The sequence below is a fragment of the Callospermophilus lateralis genome, chromosome 18 (assembly GCF_048772815.1).
Source record: "Callospermophilus lateralis isolate mCalLat2 chromosome 18, mCalLat2.hap1, whole genome shotgun sequence".
Taxonomy (NCBI): domain Eukaryota; kingdom Metazoa; phylum Chordata; class Mammalia; order Rodentia; family Sciuridae; genus Callospermophilus; species Callospermophilus lateralis.
This window is the reverse complement of record NC_135322.1, coordinates 48,635,392-48,657,719: the sequence shown is the minus strand read 5'-3', so window position 1 is coordinate 48,657,719 and position 22,328 is coordinate 48,635,392. Positions and strand designations below refer to the sequence as shown.

General features: G+C 47.2%; 1 protein-coding gene across 2 annotated transcripts; it reads right to left on the bottom strand.

Annotated features, from left to right (window-relative positions):
• Positions 1-15,209: 15,209 nt before the first annotated feature.
• Positions 15,210-22,126, bottom strand: Pdp2 (pyruvate dehydrogenase phosphatase catalytic subunit 2). Of its 2 annotated transcripts, XM_076838760.2 has the most exons (3): positions 22,021-22,126; positions 21,402-21,509; positions 15,210-20,189 (listed from the first exon to the last, which is right to left on the bottom strand). In XM_076838760.2, the coding sequence occupies exon 3, from the start codon at positions 20,150-20,152 to the stop codon at positions 18,560-18,562; it is 1,593 nt and encodes a 530-aa protein (XP_076694875.2). In that variant the 5' UTR covers positions 20,153-20,189; positions 21,402-21,509; positions 22,021-22,126; the 3' UTR covers positions 15,210-18,559. The 2 variants fall into 2 exon arrangements, with proteins under 2 accessions (XP_076694875.2, XP_076694877.2); XM_076838762.2 differs by lacking the exon at positions 21,402-21,509.
• Between the last annotated feature and the right edge of the window lie 202 nt (positions 22,127-22,328).

Below are 22,328 nucleotides of genomic sequence, written 5' to 3'. Positions count from 1 at the left end.
GGGACCCAGGAAGCTCCAGCTGGAAGTTTTGGCCTCTGACTCCATCTGAACCCACTTGGAAAGGTTCCAGTACCCAAGGTCCAGTGGAGATGAGGACAGAGTAAAAGCCCTTACACCCACCTGGGCAGAGGCACTGTTACCTGACAAGTCCCCAGAGCCTGGACACTGACTTTAAAGGGTTATCCATGGGAGTACTCCAAATGGCAGCTTGTTGTCCAATAATAAAGCCTCAGCGAGCGGGGCTGGGCTCTAAAGGATGGCCGTGCCATGTCTGAGCGTCCACAGGCATGTGTGCATGCACATGTGGGTGTGAACACACCTATCCCTTCATGCCTTCCCCATCTCCTGCTGCACAGAATGGGTCTTGGGGCTTGAGGGACAAGACTGGGGTCCCTTGTAAGGAAGAACATGGGGCATCAAATGGGCTATTGGTGAAAATGGGACCAAAGCAAGAAGGGTCACTAACCCCAGATGGATTAACTGTGCAGGTGATGATAAAGAGGACAGTGCTGGAGGATGTCATTCTTGTGTTTTCAGGACATAATTTTGGCTATGGCAGGACATGACCTTGTGAGTCTGTGTCCTCTGCTCGTATTCGAGAACACTTCTATCCCTTTGCATGAGTCACCTGCACCCAGAGGTGGGCAGAGGTCTCTCAGTCTCAGAAGGAGCTTATTAAGGAATCCCTCAATCTCCAATCTCTCTCTCTCTCTCTCTCTCTCTCTCTCTCTCTCTCTCTCTCTCTCTCTCTCATAGATGGGCACTATAGCTTTATTTTATTTTTATATGGTGCTGAGGATCGAACCCAGTGCCTTACATGTGCTAGATGAGTGCTCTGCCACTGAGCCACAGCCACAGCTCCTGTTCAGGAATCTTGAGGGCCTGTAAGCAGGATCCAAAGAGGTGAGGTGATGGGTGCCCTTCTGCCCCAGTGCAGGCTCCAAGGCACTTCAGGTTTTTTCTAAGCAGGCTGGTGAGCACACAGGGCCTCTGCAGAAACTCAGGGAAGGGGAGTCACTCAGATGGACACCATTGCATTGGACAGGAACCCTTGTGGATCACCCTGGAGTTGCTACTGCCCCAGGTGAACTCTGCCTCTGGCCCAAGTTAAGCCATGGCCCTGGTGCTCTGCTAAACCCACACCTGCAGAGTGCCCTCTAATCCCTGCCCCTTGACCTACCCAGACACAGGCTTATCCCACATGTCCCCTTCCTGATAGTCTCTGGGGAGCCAGGGTGGGACTTGCCATCCCAGGCACCCTGAGCTGATGATGGTAAATCACGGGGAAGGAAGAAAAACAACCTCGGTGGGGCCCAGCCCTATTTTTAGGAGATAATCTCTCCATGGCTGGCAGATTCTGTGGGATGGGGGCCAAGGCTAGCCAAGAGAAACAGAGCAGCATTCTGGCTGGCCTGCAGGAGCCTGAAGATGTATTAAGAGACCACTCTATACTCAGGGACCATGCCACCCCACCATTGGAAGTTACACTGCCCACCCCAGCCCAAGCAAGGCTTTCCTGCTGCTCTCAGAGGATTGTCTGTTTGGCTCAGAAGTCTTCAGGGAACAAAGTTCCTTGGAGATTGCAGCTTATCTAATCTTCTCATCAACTTGCTAGGGTAGATTATTGTTCCTATTTGCAGTGGAGGATCTTGAAGGTCAAGGAGGTTAAGGGCTGTAGTCAGAGTCTTGGATCACAATGCAAAACTGTGTGGCCAAGGTCCATATTACCTCTCTAGAAGTATCCACAGGCTTCAGCTGGTCTCTGCTTCCACAGATTCCCCTAGAAAACCCTTATAGAACACCCTGGCAGCTTCTTCAGGTAAAGGTAGAAATTTGGATCATAAAAAGATGGAAGGACCATCCCAGTTTTATCCAACCAGTGAGATTTGGCAACTGAACTAGAACCTCCCTGCTCTCTGGGTCTTTGTTCTGGATGCATGGGTAGGTGGCTGGATGAGTGAGTCAGGTGGGTGGGTGAGTAATAGTTGCATGGGTAGGTAGCTGGGTGGGTGGATAGGTTGGGGGGGGGGGCGGGCGGTTGATGAGGAGGTGGATGGGGAACCAACAAAGGAAAGGGTAGATAACAGGATGCCAGGGCAAATTGAAGCATCTGCCCCAGTTTGAGGGTTTCTTCCTTTAGCCTGCGAACCCTAGGCCACTCCCTGTTTGCGTCAGTCTTAAGGGCCAAGGCTCAATTTCCCTGAGCACCTGTGGGCATACATTTCTCAGCCTCATTCTAAAGAGGAAGGTGAGGGTCACCAAGAGAGAGAAACACTTTAGCAATAGAGCAGTGCGTGTTTGTAGGGATTCACACTAGTGAGGCAGGCCTCACGCTGTAGGCAGAGCTTAAATCCTAACAGAGCAAGGTGGAGTACCAAGAGGCACCCTCTGGGTAGAACAGTGTGCAATCTGTGCCCCATTTCATCCTTGCTAGGTAAATCACTTTAGTTCTCCAAGTCTCAGTTTACCTGTTGGTAAACGGGCCTCAATTCATGGGGCTGTTTTGAGAATTGCATGAGAAAAATTCTTGCAAAATGCGTTTAGCAGAGTCCAGGAACACTGAAGGAGCTTAATAAATGTGGCTTTCTCTAGTCCCCAAAATGCCTGCATCCCCACACTCCCTAGAGGCCCCATGAGGTCCAGGCTTTGGGGAGGAAATATGGAGAAGGGTCGCTGCTCCAGCCCCAGCAGGCCTTGCTGGGCGACCCAAGACACTGCTTCCTGCCTAGGCTCCTTTCCAGACCCTAGGCTTTCTCTGGCTCTGTTGCTAAGGGGTCTCACACATCTCTGACTGGGCTGGAGCTGGAGGGGTGGAGGGATCAGCCCCAGAGTGGGGCTCATGCTCTCCTTCTCCCAGGCCCCTTCCAGAAGCACGAGGCCAGATCAAAGAGACCCAGCACTGAGGACCAGGAGGCTGACTGGGAAAGAATGTAAACATGAGGATATTTTTAAACTTTTTTCCAGCCCCAGTGATAGAGCTCTTGAAGCAAGAGGCCTGGAGGTCAGTCCAGCCCTCACCTCCAAAAAATGAAACAATCTTAGGACCCCAAAGACCCCCCCCTCCCACACCTATATCCACCAAAGGATTCTAGTTTGGGCCTCAGGGCAGAAATTCTTCCTGAGATCTCACCTCCAGATGTCCTGCTGCTGTAGGATAACATGTTTCCTACTGAGAAGACCTCAGAGGTGTGGAAGGATTCAAGGGTGCAGGCATGGTGGGAGCCCACCTGGAAAGCTAGTTGGGGGACTCAATTTGGGAGACTCCCTCGGCAGCCTTTCACTCTGTCGGGCATGAGTGTGCACACGTGTGTTCCCGTGAGTGTGTAAGCGTGAGCAACAGTTTCGCTGTTGGAACATGAGCTTGCATCCCTCCACCTCTTTCCCTAGCAACCCTGACCTCCTTCCCAGGGCCCTGTAGGTGGAGAGAAAAGAGACAGCAGTGAGGGCCAAGGGAAAGAGTCACCTGAGATCAGGGGCCGATGGGGAGGGCAAGGGGGCTGGGGCGAGGGCAGGGAGGGGGCCTGGGTCCCTGTTCATGATGTGAGTCAGTCTGTGAGAACTGCAGGGGCCACTGATGTGGGGACCAGGGAACTTGACTCCCTGAATCATGCCCAGGTGTTGCAGTGACTCAGGAACATGGAGAGAAGGCTCCCTGGATCTCCCCACTTCCGGTGTCAGAGTGATGCTCACCAGGGGTTCCATGACAACAACCTCTTCCCTGAGTGACGTGGCAACCCTCTCACAGTCACAGCTGTGTCACAAGAGACTGGTGCAGGGAAATCAGCCATGATCTGACCATATCATGGGGACCCCTATGCATGGGACATGGGGACCCTCACCCTATCCACATGCCCACTGACCAGCCTTCTCAGGGCCATGAAGAAGCCAGACAAAGGTGCTGTTGCCAGAAGAGTGAGGGCCCCATCTCCTGGAGAGGCCTTAGCTGGCTCTTTCCCTTGCTTCAGTGAGATACTTTGTCCCCTTTCCCTGCTTAGGGGCTCAGAGGGGGACTACACCAAGCTCCAGGTCACACAGCTCCTCAGCGGAGGTCAGGGTGCAGTCTCCTGGCCAAGATCCAGAAGGCTACAGCGTTGTCTACCCCAGATCCCCTGCTGCCCTGCAGGGCTGAGGCTTGCCCTTTACCATACAGTGTGGGGGCACTTCCAGCCCAGGAGGACAATGGGAGCTCAGCAGGACTGGGCAGGGAGACCCAGAGACCTGTCCTCATCTGAGGGCCAAAACTGCCCTGAAGGCATTGTTGTGTTGTCCCAAATTGTGGTGTCTCTGTGTATGCCCCCCCCCAGAGCTGTTGCTATTCTTACTCACTTGGTGGTGGCAGTAGGGTCAGAGATAGTGGCAGGGTGGGAAGGAGTCATGAGCACCAGCTCCTTATCTGACACATTCCCTGGAAACTTGGCAGGGGCTGCCAGCCTCTGGGGGCCTGGGCAGGGTGGGGGTGAGGTGGTCACAGGGCTGGGGTGGGGGCTGGGCTCACTGCAGTTGAGGCCCTGCTCCAGCTGTCTCTGCTACAGCCAGGCGGGGTCTGGTCAGAACTGGTCTGGGATTCTAATAGGATTCCTTCCCACGTGTCCTTCTCAGTGCTACCCAGTCCAACCAGAATGTACCACCATTGTTCCCGTCTCTGAGCCTCTGACACTCCAGAGGACAATGCATTGCCTGGTGACAGTGAACAGCACTGGACTAGGGGCCACAGAAGCCCAGATTGGCCATGGTCCTCCCCATTTCTTAGCCATGTGACCTTGAGCAAGTCACCTATTTTCTCTGAGCTTGTTTCCTCATCCCTTTCCCAGGCTATTGTAGGAATCCCAGGGTCCAACATTCAGAAAGGTGGGCTAAGGGATGGAACTTGTATCTATGTGTGTGTACTCACTTGTGTGTGTGCATGTGCACACACACATGCATACTCAGGGGTGAGGGACCAGAATGGGAAGAGGGAGGCACACGGGTCCCGCACCTCGGAGACTCCCGCCCCATGGATTTTCCATTGGCACGTCTGCACTCTCTCCCTCAAAATAGGCCCTACCAGCCGTGCGCGACAGAGCCCAGACTGAGGGGACTTTATTTAGCTGCCCTTTGATTGTCAGCTCTTGAGCCACTGCTATTTCAAGCTCCAACGCCTAGAAGAGTAGGGCCAAATGGGGGGTTAACTCAGTGGGTCTGGCTGGCTCCCTGAAGGCATCCCCAAGGGGGTCAGCCCTGCCCTCTCTCTCCTAGCACGGCTGGCAGGGGCTGGCAGGAAGAGCGCAGCACCCCTAAGGCTCAACCATCCACCTCCAGGGAAGCTGCAGACCTGGCAAAACCAACCATGGGCCACTCTCCATCCTCTCACCCAGAGAAGAGCAGGCTGTGGAGATTAACTGAGATAATACAAACAAAGCCCTGACTTAACACAGGGGCTAGCACATAATTGGCCTTCAAAAAATGGAAAAGGGGCGGGCTGGGGATGTGGCTCAAGCGGTAGTGCTCGCCTGGCATGCACCTGGCACTGGGTTCAATCCTCAGCACCACATACAAATAAAAATAAAGATGTTGTGTCCACTGAAAAACTAAAAAATAAATATTAAAAAATAATCTCTAAAAAATGGAAAAGGAGGCTCGGGTGTAGCTCAGTGGCAGAGCACTTGCCTAGCATGCATGAGGCCCGAGTTCCATTTCTAGTACCAAAGAAAGAAGAAGAAAAACAAGAGCTACAACTCTTATTGTCATGACTCTTATTGCCACAGTCAGTCTTGGTTTGTTGTTTTAGCAACTTTTTTTTTTTTAAATTAGATTTCCTTCCAGTCTTTTTTTCTGAGCATTTGTCTCATGCTGCTGGGCTCAGGACATGACCTTCTCCCACATTCCATATACACATACACAACAGTTTTCAGCAGGGAGGAACCCAAACCTGCTGGAGTGTCCCTCCACAGATCTGCGGGTTGCTCCCTCAAGGATCACCCACTCTATAAACTTAGGGTCCATAATTCCTGAGATTGTACTTGACCTTTAGAGTATCTGTGGTTGTACCCAAAATTTCTGTCATCTTCTCAAACATTCCTACCCACACAGGATTCCAAAGCCACAGATTCTGAAAGTCAATTTCTAGATGTTGTAGCCCCAAATGGCCCCTGAACCTGGATTCGAGAATGAACGCTCCAATTAGAACCCAAAGAAATGGGCTCATTCAACCGCTGACATGAGAAGGAATTTTCTGGTTGTTCAGGTGCATAAGGTTCGATGATGGATCGTAAGGACAAAAGCAGATGCTCTGGCTTCCTGGTCAGAGTGTGCATGTGTATAGAGGTGTGGGCTGCCATAGAGGACCATATGTGGGAACAAGATTCTAGGAAGTGGCTAGGAAGAGAACAGGAGTGTGGCTAAGCCAGGCCTTCCCCTTCTCAGTCAGGGTCATTTCCCAGCAGGGCAGCAATGTCAGTTGGGGTTAGGGGGTCACATGTTTTACCCTTCCCCCAAATGGTTACTGGACAAGGTGAGACTTCCTTGTTACCCAAAGAACAAAAATAGGTCCCAGGTGATGATTTGCAATCCATGCCCAGAACTACCAGGGTTATTCTGAGAGTGACAGGCACAGGGCCAGGTCAGGTGGGACAGCTGGAAGTGGCATCCTTGGCCTGTGGGTGGACACCCTGCCCTCTTGGGGATGCTGAATGGGGGTGGGGGACTGAAACTGTATACCAGCTGATCCTCAATAGTCCAATCCTGACTCAGCCATGTGACCTCAGACGAGCCACTTGGCATCTCTGAGTGTCAGATTCCTGCACAAATGCTGGAACCTGGGTTTCTACTTTTTAATGAGGCTGAGAATTTGGAGAATTTGAGAGATGGCTTAATAGAAGGGTGAATCCCCACTTTAGCTGTCTCAGAGCGAGGCCTACATGTCCAGAGAGGGCAAGAACCTTATTACCCAGAAAAAGAAAAATCCTTTCCCCTCCAATTCTGAAGGAGCCAGAGTCTGACACTAGAGCACACTTCTGGCAGGGTTTGTGGGGATTTTCCAAGAACAACTCTATCTGATTTCTATTCCTAGCCCTGCTGCCCAGAGCTTAAGCTAAGAAAGAGACACTGGCTTATTCCAGTTCTATCCAGCTCCTGCCATTGGCCTACTAAGCCTAAGCCAAGGTGCCCACACCATGTTTTCTGGCTGAGTGCTCAGGTGTCTGAAGCGCTAGGGTTTCCTAGCTACCCCTTGTGGTCCTGTCACAGAGCAGTGCTGAGCGCACAGTTGGTCCTCTCCTGACCCCCTATCCCTTCTAGGGGCCTGCCTTTTCCTTCATCTAACAGGTCCAGGAATTTTCCCTGGATCCAACCCCTGACCTCAGCTGAACATGGACAAGCTGGCAGGATGAACACTGACTTGGGGACAGATGGCATCTGACTCAGCTCAGGGTAGGGAGTTTTGGTAAAGGCAGCTGGAGAGGGGAAGGGTAGCTGGGCTGGGACAAGCGCCTGGGCAAAGGTTTAGAGATGTGACTAGGCTCCAGGATTGGGACACACTGCAGTTTCCTTGAGGCTGGAGCTCAGGTTTAGGGTAGGCTAATCGACATTGAAGCTGCAGACACAGGGTCCGGGGAGATGGAACTGAACTTCACCTACCAGTCAGAAATTAGATCCCGATTCCTTTCCCAACTCTCTTTCCCTTACAACTACCCCCAGCAGGGTTTTGGCCAGAAACTGGCGGCTGGGTTGGGCAGGTCTCCAGGGAAGGCCAGACTGGCTGATTGGAATCCCAAGACCCACCAGGTGTTAGAGGCAGGTGTTAAGTACCAGGCCACCAGCTCTGCACTTCACAAGGTGGCTGACGTCTGGGATAGTCTTATACCCCAAAAATGCACTTTCTGTCCATCTTGGTCTCTGGGGAGTGCCTTGACACCCAGATCCTTTGGGAACAAAGTTCATACCGAAACCCAGTTGAGACCTGGAAATGCCCCCCCTCCCCCACTTTACCACTCTGAACTTCAGCCCTGTCTGGTGGCCAAAAAAGCTTTAGCCACTGTTGAGAGCCATCCATGAACTACGTGTGGACCAAATCAGCATGGAGCCCATTGAATAGGAAAATCTGGTATTTGGGAACTTTCAGTGGCAATCCTGCTGGTAAGATCGCTTAGGTACATGTGAGTCCTGTTCAGTTCTGCCAGGTCCCACCCAGCACCAGAGATGGGGTGACCTGCTGTAGCCACACAGCCTCTCAGAGATGGGTGTGACCTACCAAGATGCCAATTAACCTGTTGACTGCAAGATATCATGAAGCAAAACTCCACCCCTGAAAACCTTATCCCTGACTTTGATGTACCCCCTTAAATAAAACCACCAGAGCCATTTTCTAATTGAACTGTTCTAGCTCCTACAGGACTGGAAGAATCTATCAGGTCCTCCCTTAAAATTAAAATTCTGACTTTGTCTTTTATTTCTTTGCTAACTATTTCAGATTTTATTTTCTCAGGTGGCTTATCCCCTCCTGTGCAGGAAAAATTACCCTGGTGAGGTGCTGGCCCCCTTGCAATAGGCCACCATCTTCATGCTGGGGAGGGGACACATGGCTCCACTCCTTCCTGAGACTGGCGCCAAGGTTTATGAGCCAGTGCAGAAGTCTCTGAGAGCCATATGGGTGGAAAAAGTTACCCTGTTCTAAATCAGCCAGCCTTCTGGTGATCTCATCCCCTTCCCAAGATAGTTCCACTCCCCTCCCCCACCCACCTGCCCTGGCCAATGGGGTAAGTCACGAGGGGGGAGCCGGTGAAGGAGTGTGTGTGCAGGCTGGGGGGAAGTGTTTCAACTTGGGGTCACACTGTATATTCTGTTGATTTCCCACCCCCACCTCCCATTTATAATATTTACAAATAGCAGTTTTCTGTCAAATAAACAATTAAGGTCTTCCGCCATGTTTTCTTTTCACATGTCACTTTTTAAAGTGTGCCAGGATGGATGTAACAGAATCTATGTGTCCAATCTTGGAGGAGAACGTGTCAATGGTGTACAGTTTCTCTTTCTTACAAACACCAGCGCCATGACCATTTTTGTTCAAATCCCCACCTGACACCCTCAACCTCCAATGAATACTCACAGGTGTTGGGTGGGAGGGTAGGCTTCATTGTGGGCCTGAGGAGTTGTGGGCCCTTCCCCAAACTGCCAGGCCCAGGTAGGGCGGGACCAGCAGACCTCCCTCCTGCTTGTTCCAGACCCACATTCCCCAACTTCTGCTAACTGTTGCCCTCCCAGCCACAAAGATCAGGCTGACAGGGGACACGGGGAAAAAGGCATACACAAGGTCTCCTCTAGCCTAAGCTGGAGGCTGTGTCCACACAGTCCCCACCCCCGACACAGACAGGTACCAGTCTCAAGGGAGACCCCTCCTAATCCATCCCCTTCACATCTTGCCAGGCACTTACTCCTCCAGTTTTTGCTAGAACATCGCTATGGATTGATAGCTTACTCCTTCCTAGTTGCTGCCAAGCCAGTGGGGAGCAAGTGAAACTTTTCTTTTAATCAAATGAATAAATATTCAAAAGAATTACATGAGTGCTAAGAGGAAGCTTTGGAGTCAGACACCAAGATTTGAAACTCAGCTCTGCATTTACTGGTTTTGTAGCCTAAGGCACAGCATTTTACCTCTCTGGGCTCAGTTTCTTCATTTGTAAAGTGGGTTAGTAATACTTATATGATTGTATGAGGATTAAATAAGATGAAGTCCTGGGCACAGCACTCAATGTGGCCTAGTTTATTATCTTAAATTATCATAAACCAATAATATGGTTTATGATAATTTAAGATATGATATGGCTCCTCCCTGGCCGAAAAGAAATCAGAGTGGCCAAGAACAGAACTGAAGAGATAGGAAGTAAGGTGGGCAGGGCCAGATCACACTTGACCTTGCATGATGTATAAGAAAGTGACTGAGGTATTTTGGACTCTTCGGAAGCCAGAGAGGGTGAAAGGGCCAGGGTTGGGAGGATGTCACTGAAGTTTTGTTTTTTTTTTTTTCCTAATAAAAAAATTTCTAGGAGCTCTAGGGAATGTAACTCAGTAATAGAACATATGATTAGCATGAGAAAGACCCTGGGTTGATCCCCAACACCAAAACAATGAATAAGCTTCCAACATCAAAAATAGAGTGGATAGTATAATAAAGCTACTTAAATAATGTATCAGAGTCACCAATTATCAAGATTTTGCCACACTTTAAGTTTACCAACCCCCAGTGTCATTTTTACTATATTCTCTTGGTTGTAAGCAAGTGGCTAAGGTCAGCCAGGATTAAAGGGGAGGGGAATTCGACCCCACTGCTTCATGGAAGAAATGTCAAAGAATTTGAGATATCCTTAAACCCACAACTGAAGAAACAAAAGGAAGAGGGTTCCAAACTCCACCTCAGGAATGACTAAAAGGCTGGCCCAACTATTGGAAGAGGAAACTCCAATCTGTGGGGGAAAATCAAGACCTTTTTCTTTTCTCACTCTTCCTTCCCTAACATTTTTTTAAAAATTCTTTTGCAACCAAAAAAACAAATAACCCAATCAATAAGTGGGCCAAGGAACTGAACAAGACGCTTCTTAGAAGATAATATACAATCGATCAACAAATATATGAAAAAAATATTAAATATCTTTAGCAATTAGAGAAATGCAAATTAAAACTACTCTAAGATTTCATCTCACTCCAGTCAGAATGCCAGCTATTAAGAATACAAACAACAATAAGAGTTGGCGAGGATGTGGGTGGGGAAAAGGAAACGCTCTTATATTGCTGGTGGGACTGTAAATTGGTACAACCAATCTGGAAAGCAGTATGAAGATTCCTTGGAAAACTGGGAATGGAACCACCATGATCCAGCTATTCCACTCCTTGATTTATACCCAAAGGACTTGAAAACAGCCACATCAATGTTTATAGCAGCACAATTCACAATAGCTAAATTGTGAAACCAACATAGATACCCTTAAGTAGATGAATGGATAAAGAAAATGTGGTATATATTCACAATGGATATTACTCAGCATTAAAATAGAATAAAATCATGGCATTTGCAGGTAAATGGATGGAGTTGGAGAATATCAGACTAAGTGAAGTAAGCCAATCCCAAAAAACCAAATGCCAAATGTTTCCACTGATATAAGGATGCTGATTCATAATGGGGATGGGGGAGAGCATGAGAGGAATAGATAAACTTTAGATAGGGCAAGGGAGAGGGAGAGGAAGGGAGGTAGAATGGGGGTAAGAAAGATGGTGGAATGAGATGAGCATCATTACCCTAAGTACAAGTATGAAAACACGAATGGTGTGACTCTATTTTGTGTACAACCAGAGATTGTACACAAAAAATTGTGCTCTATTTGTGTATATGAAGTGAATTGCATTCTGCCATCATATATAACAAATTAGAATAAATTTTTAAAAATTATTTTGCAATGTTGGGAATTGAACCCAGGGCCTCCTGCATGCTAGGCAAATGCTCCACCACTGAGTTATACTCCCAGGCCCCACCCTAACATTTTAAATACATTTGTTGAGTGCCTACTGCATGCCAGGCACTGGGCTGATTCCTGGGGATCCAGAGGAGAGTCAGACCAGGTCCCTGTTGCCAAGAGGGTCAATAGACATAAAGACAGGAAACACCCAAGGAGATATGATGGAGGGTCAATACATGGGAGCCAGAGGAGGCCTAGAAAGTCAGGAACGTCGCCTCAGCAGAATCCGACTCAATAAGTAGGCCTAAGCCAAGATTTGGTGAAGGATGGTGCAGGTGTTTTGGCCAGAGGAAACAGCAGGACAAAGGCCTGGTACATTCTAGGAACATAGTGCTTTGTGTGACAGTTGGGCCCATACAACTGGGGAGGAGGGGGAGAGGTCAAGGAGGCCAATAAGAATCTGAGCTCTTACCTTAGGGTGATAAGGAGCCATGGAAGGGTTCTGAACACAGGAGTGACAGAGTTGACTGCAGTGTGGTGGGTGGAAATGACTAGAGGAGCAGTTGTCATTTGGGGGCAGGGGAGGATAAAGGTGGTTCGGATTTTTCTTGAAATTGGGACAGGATGTTGGCAGGAAGGCATGGACCCCAGGGTTGCTGGAAAAGTGGCTGTGGGAACTGGCTGTAAGGAGTGGAGTAGGGAGGATGGGATCAGAGGTGTAAGGTAGTCTGCAGAGGAAAAGCCACACTGTCACCATAGCAGCCACTCTCTGATCACATGTGATCTACCACCTTCTCTGCTGCAATCTGGGACCCTAGCAGCCCCTTTCCCATAAATCTGAGCTGGGTGACCACAAATCAGAGTCCTTCTCCCATCCCACACTTGTTTCTTGCCCCAAAGACCTGAGACTTTCCAAACTTGTTTCAGCTTGCAGTCACAGAGAAAGCTTGCTCAGGCTGGGGCTAGGCCTCAGGAACACACTCCTCCCACCCTGGCTGTATCTGGTGTCAGCATGGCTGGATGGTGACATCTAGAGGCAGCCTCTGGATCTCACATGGCCTCGGGCTTTCTGCTGATGTTCCACCCATCACGGTACTTGCAGGATTTAGTGATCAAGCCACTGGGCAGAGGTGGGAAAAACCCCATCTCCTCCATCCTCAATGCCAAAACTCTGTTCAGAGTCAGCAGATTCCCTGGGACCCCAAGTGCCCCATGGACACTCTCCCCTCCCACAAGACAAGGAGCACACTGGTTTGCTGATGACATTCCCTGTCCTCCCACCCTCTGTACCACTTTGTTTCAGAGGTAGGGTCCTCCCGGCAACTTAGCCAAGCCTTTTCTCAGAAAGTCAACACCCTGTCCTTACCTCCATCTCTCCATCAAGGCCCATCCTCTGTCTTCATCCCCAAGTGAGGTTACAGAATGGTCTGCCCCTCTCCTGCAGCAAATCTTTCTTAGCTAATTATTCATTTCCATCCAGCCACATCCATGGCATTTCTGGATCTGGACACTCTTTGCCAACTCCCCTTGCTTCTTTCTGCTTCCAAGCCACCACTCACTCTTCTCCTCCTACTTCTTTGAGCCTCCTGTATGCTAGTCCCTCTTCATTTACTCCTCCCTTATCATCTATCCATCCATCTGTCCTTCCATCCTTCCTCACTCATTCCACATTCATTCTGAGCATGCTTGGAGCAGGACAGGGGCCAGGCCTGAGGCTAAAGGGGTCAGGGTGGGAGGAGAGTAATAAGAGTGACAGCCCTGGAAGTAACACCACAGGATATTGGGGGGTTGAGGCAGGATTCCCAGCTCTCCTCCCTACCCCAGGCTGATGCCAGAGCAAGCCATGCCCATAGCCCTTCCTGAGGCCACTACACCACCTTTCTCATTTTCCCATCCTAGAGGTCCCCTGAGGGGCTCATCCTTGCCCAGCCAGCCACATTTAGCTAGCTTCCCCTCCCCCTTCACTGCAACAATGCTCCAGGAGCCCTGTCCCCAAACACTGGGCTGGACCAGATCCTGGGCTTCAATCCATGTGCTCTCTTCCCTGGACTGGCCCTTCCCATTCCCCACTGTGGCTGTGTCATAGGCCTCTCAGCCCCTAGCTGGATTGGGCCATTCCTGGACAGCTCCACATGACTGGCTCTGGGGCATGCAAGGCTCAGAGGTAGGCAGACATTCCTTCTGTTTATCTGCTATAGGGAGAACAAGGTTGGGCAGTTGAGGGCTTTCCAGAATCCTGGGAAGGCAGGAAGACTTGAGATAGGAAATGAATGGGTTCTGGAGTGTCCCTCCCCAGACCCTTTATCCACAAGTCTAGGCTGCTTATTCCCTTGGTAGTAAAAGCTGGCACTGGAACCCTGGCCTCCTCAGCCCTGAAGTCCCAGCCCGGCCATTTCTCAGACCAAGACATGCTTGGAGAATACAATAAAGCCAATGAGACAAAGACACTCTGACCCATCCTCCTAGGGGAGCCACCTGAAGTGCAGACTCCACAATTCAGAGGTTCTCCAGACTGAGGACCATTTGAGGGAACTTAATAGCCTCAAGTAAAATAGAAACAAAAACACTAAGGGTGAAAACTGAAACCTAAATTCGTAAATTTAATTTCCCTCTCTCTAGGAAAATTGAGCCCAAACAGTTCAATTTTAAAAATGTAGTTCTTTTCTGTGTTCCTTCTATTTTTATTGTAATTCAAAATGATCAGATATTGGAATGTCTAAGGTAAGTATATGGAGCCTAATAGCCAAAGCAGTATCAAGAGTTAACAAACCTATCTCTCTATTTTATTCTCAGCAATGACCCTAAAAAGCCTTCTGGCTCCCTTTCAGCACCAATGACCTCTTCTCCTGGCCCCTCTACGCTGGTCCAAAACTGTGCAAAAAGAGGTTTTCCATGAAGTATTATCCCTCTCTGAAAGTTCAGTACAGGGACAATATTTAAAACTTGGTTCAAATCTTGGCCCTACTATGGTATCATGGGAAGTTTTCCAACTTGAGCCTTTTATCAAAGAAAAAAGGGGGATAATATATCATTATTCTCCACTTTCACCTTCCATCTTTCCCTTACCAAAATCTGCTAAAAAATGATAAAATGTTAAGGTGATGATATATTAATTACCCTGATTGGATCAATACACAATGTACACATGAGCTAAAATATCAGATTGTAACCCATAAATATGTACAATACTTCTATGTCAATCAAAAATCTGTTCCTTGCCGGGTGTGGTTGCGCAGGCCTATAATCCATGTGGCTCAGGAGGCTGAGGCAGGAGGATCATGAGTTCAAAGCCAGTCTCAGCAACAGTGAGGTGCAAAGCAACTCAATGAGATCCTGTCTCTAAATAAAATACAAAATAGGGCTGGGGATATGGTTCAGTGGTTGAGTGCCCCTGAGTTCAATCCCTAGTGCCCTCCCCAAAAATATGCTCCTTCTAAAAGCCCAACACACACACACACACACACACACAGAGAGAGAGAGACAGAGAGAGAGAGAGAGAGAGAGAGAGACAAAATCAATATCTATCTAAAATCCCAGTAGGCCTTGGCCCTAAATGTATGGAGACCCTCACAGCAGAAGTCTATTCCCTTTTCCACATATGGTTAACATAAATGAGGACTTCCTGGGTACTCACTCAGCAGCCACCAAAAATTTGTAGAACACCATGCTTGTCTTTTGGGTGAACTCTTAGAGCCTAAACTCTTCCTTGGTCAGATAAAGGTGGTAAAACAAAACACAGTGTACTAAGGGCTAAAAAAATTAGTGTTCATACCAAAGGAAGCCAAATTTCATTTTGCTTCTTTTATTTACAAGTTTTGATTAAATAGCACTAATGGTTGGAGAAAATCAGTGTCAGATATGAACATTGGTTACAATGCCAAAATACAAATGCCAGTAATTATTAAAGAACATGGTTAATAATTATTCCAAGAGAATGTTTAATAAATATTTTCTGGGAGGCAAGTTAGATATCAGATGCCCCAGAAGGAAGGGACAGAGCCTGGGTCGGCTCAGGAGATGGTTAAACAGCAACCAAACATACCTTCCCCTCAGGTTATGCATATGGCAGCTCTATCACAAGCTTATTGAGGTGTCATAAGTCTGGGTCCCCCAGCTCCAAGGCTATACTAGGGCTTTTTCCTGTCATGGGGATCACATTTCTGAGACAAGTGAAGAATCATTTTCTGATGAAACCAAGTTGGCTCAGTTCCAGGATGTTCTAGTTTGATCTGGGAATTTAAGACTTCCCAAAAGTTGTCAAATAAACATGGGCCATTATGGGCTGATGGGCTAAAGAGTCCAGCCAGACTCATTCTGAACACCTTCTTTTTTTTTATTCCACATAATTATACTCTTCTTTAACTAATTCGAGTTCAAGTTGTTTATGTTTCATTCATGTTTAAAAAGTGTCAATTTGTTTGTGTCTCAAACTGAACCTTCAAGACCTATAACATTTTAGGCCAAATGACTTCACGGAAAAATGTGTTCATACATTAATATATCCCAAAGTTTATATTTTCATTATAATAAATTAGCTTTAATATACAAATAACATCTCAGAAAGCTGAATCTCAGTAACAATCTAGCATACCAATTTGAATTGAGAATACCATCTTCTCTATCCATTTTGACCCAGAATCAACAGAGCTATATTATTTATATATAAATAATATCTAAATTACGCCAATATTATCAGTTTCATACCAAAAATAATAAATAATTTTAAGCACCAAAGCATATTTCCTTCAAAGTTACATCTAAAATATTACATGGCCAATCTCATTTAAAAAAAAAAATTTAAAAAGCCTCAAAATTGAAATCTCTATATAAAAGGAATGACAGGTGCTTTGCAAAATTTGACAAAGACCTCTAACCTCCTTTCCAAATGCAGTGTCCCAAAGCAGAAGACCATGTGCTTTAGGAAGGCTACTAACAAGAACTAAAGTCTGGAGACAGACACACTGGAGTTTAACCAGAAGGTTAGACTCCCTGGAGCACTCATAGTAAGAACTGACAGTTCACAGCACAAAAGACATAAATGGGCCATTCTTCCCTTTCAATATGCCAACTAGATAGCAGGGAAATCTAATAGGCAAAGGGAAAAAAACAGGCTTGGAGACACAGGTGGGAAATCTGTGTTCTATCAGCTGCTACTCAAGCTACTGAATCAGACACATTTATGAACCATGCATCTAAAGTAGGATTCAGACCCTCTAGGCCACTTAAGGTTCCAGGGTGTAGTTGGCATGGAAAACAAAGGACAAAGAAAAACATTAGGCAAGCAGAGACCTCACCTCAGTTTGAACAAAGAACCTTCATGCTAACAGAATGGTAGTGATTCACATTTTATTTCTGAGTTAAGGTCTAAGAGATCAAAGAAAATAATAATGGTTTCAGCAAAAAAAGGACCAAGACTTAAGTACCTAAAAGAGAATTTCTTAGATGAAGCCATGTCACTAAACAGGTGTCCTGGATGATAAACAAAGAAATGTTCCCATATTAGACATATCCCAACTGTTGACTGAATGTCAGCTGGGACACAAATAAGAGGAAAACACTCAGGTTATTAGCTTTTCTTTTCAGGGGGATGGCAGGGTGAGTAGAGGAATCAACTAATGCAGTTTGACTACGCTGAAGAATTCTGCCTGACGCAGTACAGGAAAACCAAAATGGTCAATTTTGTGGAATTATATTTGTGTTTCTATTTAGGGACACATTTCCTGTTTAAATGCCACAACTGCACATGACAAGAGGAAATTCATCCTCAAAAAGGATCCCTGTGGGTTAATTTTTAAGTAAACAGCCTCTGTGGCCCATGGAAACCATGACAAGTTAAATTTTTTTTTTACCTTAACTCCTATACTAAACATGGTCTAATTTCTGAGAAGTAGCAATGGTGATTGATCACATTCTAGGATAGATGTCCCATCTAATAAGTCTCACTCCTCCCTCCTCCTCACTGCCCCTCAGGATGCAGAGTCTCGGACAATACCTGTTCTCTTTAGACCCTTCATGTTTTCACCTCTCCAGATTCAGACTAAATCTTAAGTCCACTAAATAATTCTGTCTCCTGCCTAAATGTCCATCACAACTATCACACATGCTCACATAGCCTCCTTTCCTGAAACCTATTTGAATAGAAAACAGGTGAAAGACTTTCTAAGATACTCTTGTGTAGTCAGCAGCTGCAGGGCAAGACTGGGCAGAGGTAGAAGGACTGTGTCAGATGGAATTAACAGAAGAATGTTTGAGAGATATAATCAAAAAGGCTAAATGCTGTAAATAATCCCCTCAGGAAGTGAAGGGGGTTATTAAATAAGCCTAGAAGAACATTTTCTAACACAAGAAAAAGGCCAGGAGTTAAGGATTAGACATAAATTACCCCCTAGTATGGCTCAAAGGTTCTGGAGTGAGACTCATTGGAGGAGACCAAATGCTGTACAAGTAAATTTAGCTAGTCCAGAGGCCTAGACACTCTTACTCTCAGCTAAAAAACAAAACATGCTTACAGTAGGCCTGCTTGTAAGTTTGACGATTAATTTGTAAATAAGCTAAAACAGAACTAGAATGTAGTATTACAGAAGGTCTTCACAAGAATACTCACAAAAAAGTTAGAATATTGCATAGAAAAGTGTACTGTAGTATGCTTTGTAACCCTAGGCTTTATTAATTAAACAAAACAAAACAAAACAAACAAAAAAAAAAAACTCTTCATAAGCCTAGAGTGCGTGATTGTGAATTCAGAATGATCAAATCTGCAGATTTTGCAGTTGAATCTCAGAAGATCCTGAAGTTCTTTATGCTTAGAATCATAATTAAATTTGCCCTTTGAAAGTTCAGGATGACACAGTTTAACAGTGTCTTTATAAGGATTTGGGCTATATGAGCCCAGGGCCAATTCTATGGTCCTCTGCCCTCTCTGCATAGAAGAATTGACCAGTACATTCAGACATATGAAATCACTGCTACTGTTTTTAAACCTTAGCTGTTTTCCTCCTCTTCTCATGTTAGTCAAATATTCAGCAAGCTAATATCTGCCTGTCCTTTCAACAGTGATATTTGCATAGCTCATTTAAAAGTAAAAGAAAATGTTTTAAAGAGCATTTATGTTAACTGGGCAATAGGATGGGAAACTTTTAACCCCCCTTGTAATACGCATCAATTGAGTCTGAGTTAAAATACACCACAGTGACAGTGATATCATCCCTGTACATCCTTGCCAGGTCCTCTGGCAAGGTCAGCATTGCTGTCAGTCGCTCTGGCTCCATCTCCCCATACTCATTGCTCCCAATGGCATGTCTGATCAGGTGTGTGGCTGCATTTTGGTCAGCTGCGTGGAGCCCACTAACTTTCCTCTGCAGCAGCAGACTCTGCATGAGTCCCAGGTTGGCGGGTCTTTGGGCCAGGTCTGGCTTGTGGCAACCTGCCTTGGACAGGTGCCCCACCACCAGCCTTACCACATCCTCATTGTCCAGCATGTCCCACAGGCCATCGGAGGCCAGCACGAGGAACTTATCTTGGGGCCTCAGCCTGTGGTACGTAACCTCAGGTTTGGCAGTCAGGTAGGGTGGAGTATAGTAGTGTGGCGGGGTGAACTGGTAAATGTTGAGGGCCTCAGTATCAAAGCCCCTTTCTAGGACGTTGCGCTGCAGCTCTTTACTCCACTTCAGCTGAACATCCCCAAAGGCCCTGCAGGGCATGAGGACACCCAGCAGTCTGTCATCTATGATGATTGTCTTGTCCTCTGACTCAGGGTGTTCCCTTTTAAGCCGGGATAGCTCAGCTGGATTCCAGGCATTGTGGTCGTGGGTAAGGGGTAGACAAGACCACATACCATTGTCCTCCTGAACACCAAGGATGGCCCGGCAGTCACCAGCATTTGCTACATGCAAGTGAACTCCGTTGACATGGGCCATGCAAGCTGTTGCCCCAGAGAAGGCAACCTGGAGTGATAGGTTCTTTGTCACTTCATCATCCAGGGGAGCCTGGATTTCCAGTGAGATATCAGAATCCAGTCTCTGGAATGAGTACATTAATGCTTCCTCAATGCTCAGTCCCAATTCCATGTGTAGGTCAAGTAGCTCCTGCCAATAGACACGGAGGTGGTCAAGATGCACTGAAGTGATATCTTTATAGATACTGTCCCCAGGATGTTTGAGCCACTGCAGGATGGGCAGCAGGGGCTTCATGTTCTCCATTGCTCCCTCCATCTGCTCCAAGGTTTGGTGGGACATCAGGGACACTGCCACATAATAGAAGAGCCTCTCGCTCACTGCTTGTGCACATGCATGGCCACCATGTCCATCAAAGATGCCAAACATCAGTCCACTGGTCTGCAAGCAGGAGGCTATACCTCTCCGGTCCTCCACTGGGGAATTGGCAGCTAGCTGATTGCTCTCAAACCGCAACACTGAATTTGGGACTCCACTGTTGAAGTCAAGGATCTTGTGGGCTGATTCACCAGCACGAAGCACTTCATTTACCTGCTCAGGACTGAGCTGCAAGTGGAAATCCTCTTCCTCTGTTGATGTATGTCTATAAGCTTTCTGTAGAGCAAAGCTACCACAAGGGGAACTGTTTTTCAGCATTGATGGCACCCAGGAAAAGAGCTTCCATTTTGATTGATTCCTATTTGAAATACACCTTGAGTATAAGCGTCTTCCCCCTTGGAATGTGGCAATGTGGTTCCTTGCAGAATTTAAGATCCAGTAGGACACAGTACTTGACATTCTGAATATAAACTAGCAAACGGGAATTTTTTTAAGCCTGAAAATTAAAGAGTTTAAGAAAGTTTCAAAATTTCTTGAAAATATCAACTTCTGAAACATTTAATTTGCTAGTATCCTAAACAAAAATGATTTAAGCAATTCAGAAGAGTTGATTAAATTCAAAAGGCTAAGTAAGTGTCCCTATTCCTCATTATAACACATAATCACATTCTACAAATTTGGGAAACAGGTTTTATAAATTTTCTGCTTTTACAGGGACACTGAAGGCCTCCCTTCTCCCTACTAGCCAACTCAGGGTCTCTTTTTCCTCTCCTTCCCAAATTCTTTCTCTTGCTAGACCCTATTGTCTAGCTCCCATGTACACAACCTCCCCAGCACTCAAAATGTTCATTTAGATATCTGCTTCCTCACTAGTCTATAAGCTCCATGTGTTTAAAAACTATTAACTATCTTACCATTAGTTCTTCAGTGTCTAGCCCTGTACCTGGCACACAATAAGTTCTTAAATATTGGCTAAATGTGACCTTTTCAGAGGCCCAGTAATTATCTGTCTAGCATTGGATATGCTGCATAATCTGAACTCCAGTTATTCATGGGTGGGATGGTAATAATGCCAGTCTAACAGAGTTTCGTGAAGATTTAATAAAATATGATCCTTTTGCTTAGAAAAAGGCAGTTATTTTTGTCATTAAGTATATATTCCTCCATGCTGTTCTTATAACTTTGAATCTGGCTTTCCTGTTATGAGCATTTTGTGTGTGTTCGTGTGTGTGCGTGTGTGTGTTCTAATCTACTGAATGAATATGTAATATGCCTCAACTGACTTATCTAATGCTAAGGATTTAGAGGTTGTTTCCACTAACCTGTTATTTGTAAAACACCTAACCACATGGCCTTACGCGGCAACCTTTTTCTTACTTAGGTTTTAATCTACTTATTCCCAAATGAGGATTCAGTAGATCAAAGGGCTTGGACTCATTGCCAACACTGATTTCTAAAAAGCTTCACATCTGCCTCCAGAGAGGCATGAAAGAAACAGTTTCATAGTGCCTTTTCCAGCCTTGGTGGTATTTTTCCTTGGGCAAGGAGGAAAAAAAAAAAACTGATCCAGCCATTATAATTAGCTTCTCTCAGATGACCCGGGAGGGAGGAAGGGCATTTCCCATGTGTATTCAGATTTCATTATGAAATCTGCCCTCTCTGAGTTTGTCCGGATTTCGAGAGCCCTAGCACTGAGGACAGTACCCACCCCGCTAAACTTGGGGACTGGAGAGGTCAGTCAGGAGCACAGAGGGCTTCGGACACTTCCGGGCTCAGCAGAGCCGGCAGGCAGCAGCCGGGACCCAATTTCACGTCTCTAAAAAAAAAAAAAAAAAAAAAAAAAAAAAAGACAGGTCTGGAGTTCAAGTCTATGATCACTGCCTTATAGCCCGGGGCTCCAGAATCTACTAACCCCGATGCCCCTCAAACCCGGGGGCGGCCACTTCCCAGCCAGATGCTCCCAGCCACCCCACCGACTTGGCGCCTCTGAGTCTCCACTTCCCAGGTTGTACAAGATGGGAACTCAGTCAGGACGCCAAGCTCAAAGGGTGTTCCGGGCATAAAACCGCTAGTGTGGGTGTCGCGGTCCACAGCCGAGTCCTCTGCCAGCCCGCAGGCCCACGTGGCGCGCGCGTACGAGTGGGGTGACCGTGACCGCGGGCCCAGCTTGTCCCTCCCGGCTACGGGCCCGCCCTCTAACCTCCCCTCACCCCATTCGGCTCTCCGCCCCAACATCTAAGCCCGCGCCGAGCGCCAGAGAGAGCCAGGCGCCGGCGAGGGCTGGCAGGAAAGGAGGCGTACATATCTCGGGTCATCCTCTTCCTTACCTCGAACCTCCAGTCCTTTTCTCACCAGCTTGCTCGCTGCCGCCTTCTCGGTCACCTCAGCTGCGCGCTTGCGCACAGTGCAGCGGCAGCCGCCTCTCTGGTCCCACTTCCCGAGAATCGGCCCTAGAAGGGAACAAGCTCCAGAAGAAAGCCCCGCCTGCAATTCCTGATTGGTTTATCTTCGGAGGCGGGTCCTTGACGAACAGTAATATTGCCCAATGACTGAAGAGGACAAGAAGCCGGCAGAGAGGCGTGACTGGGAGGGGCTAACACCGCCCTCCACCCTATCCGCCGGGATTCTGACAGTA

Bases quoted from the DNA above. Each gene is read 5' to 3' on its own strand.
- Pdp2 (XM_076838760.2), bottom strand. From the start codon at position 20,152: ATGTCAAGTACTGTGTCCTACTGGATCTTAAATTCTGCAAGGAACCAC.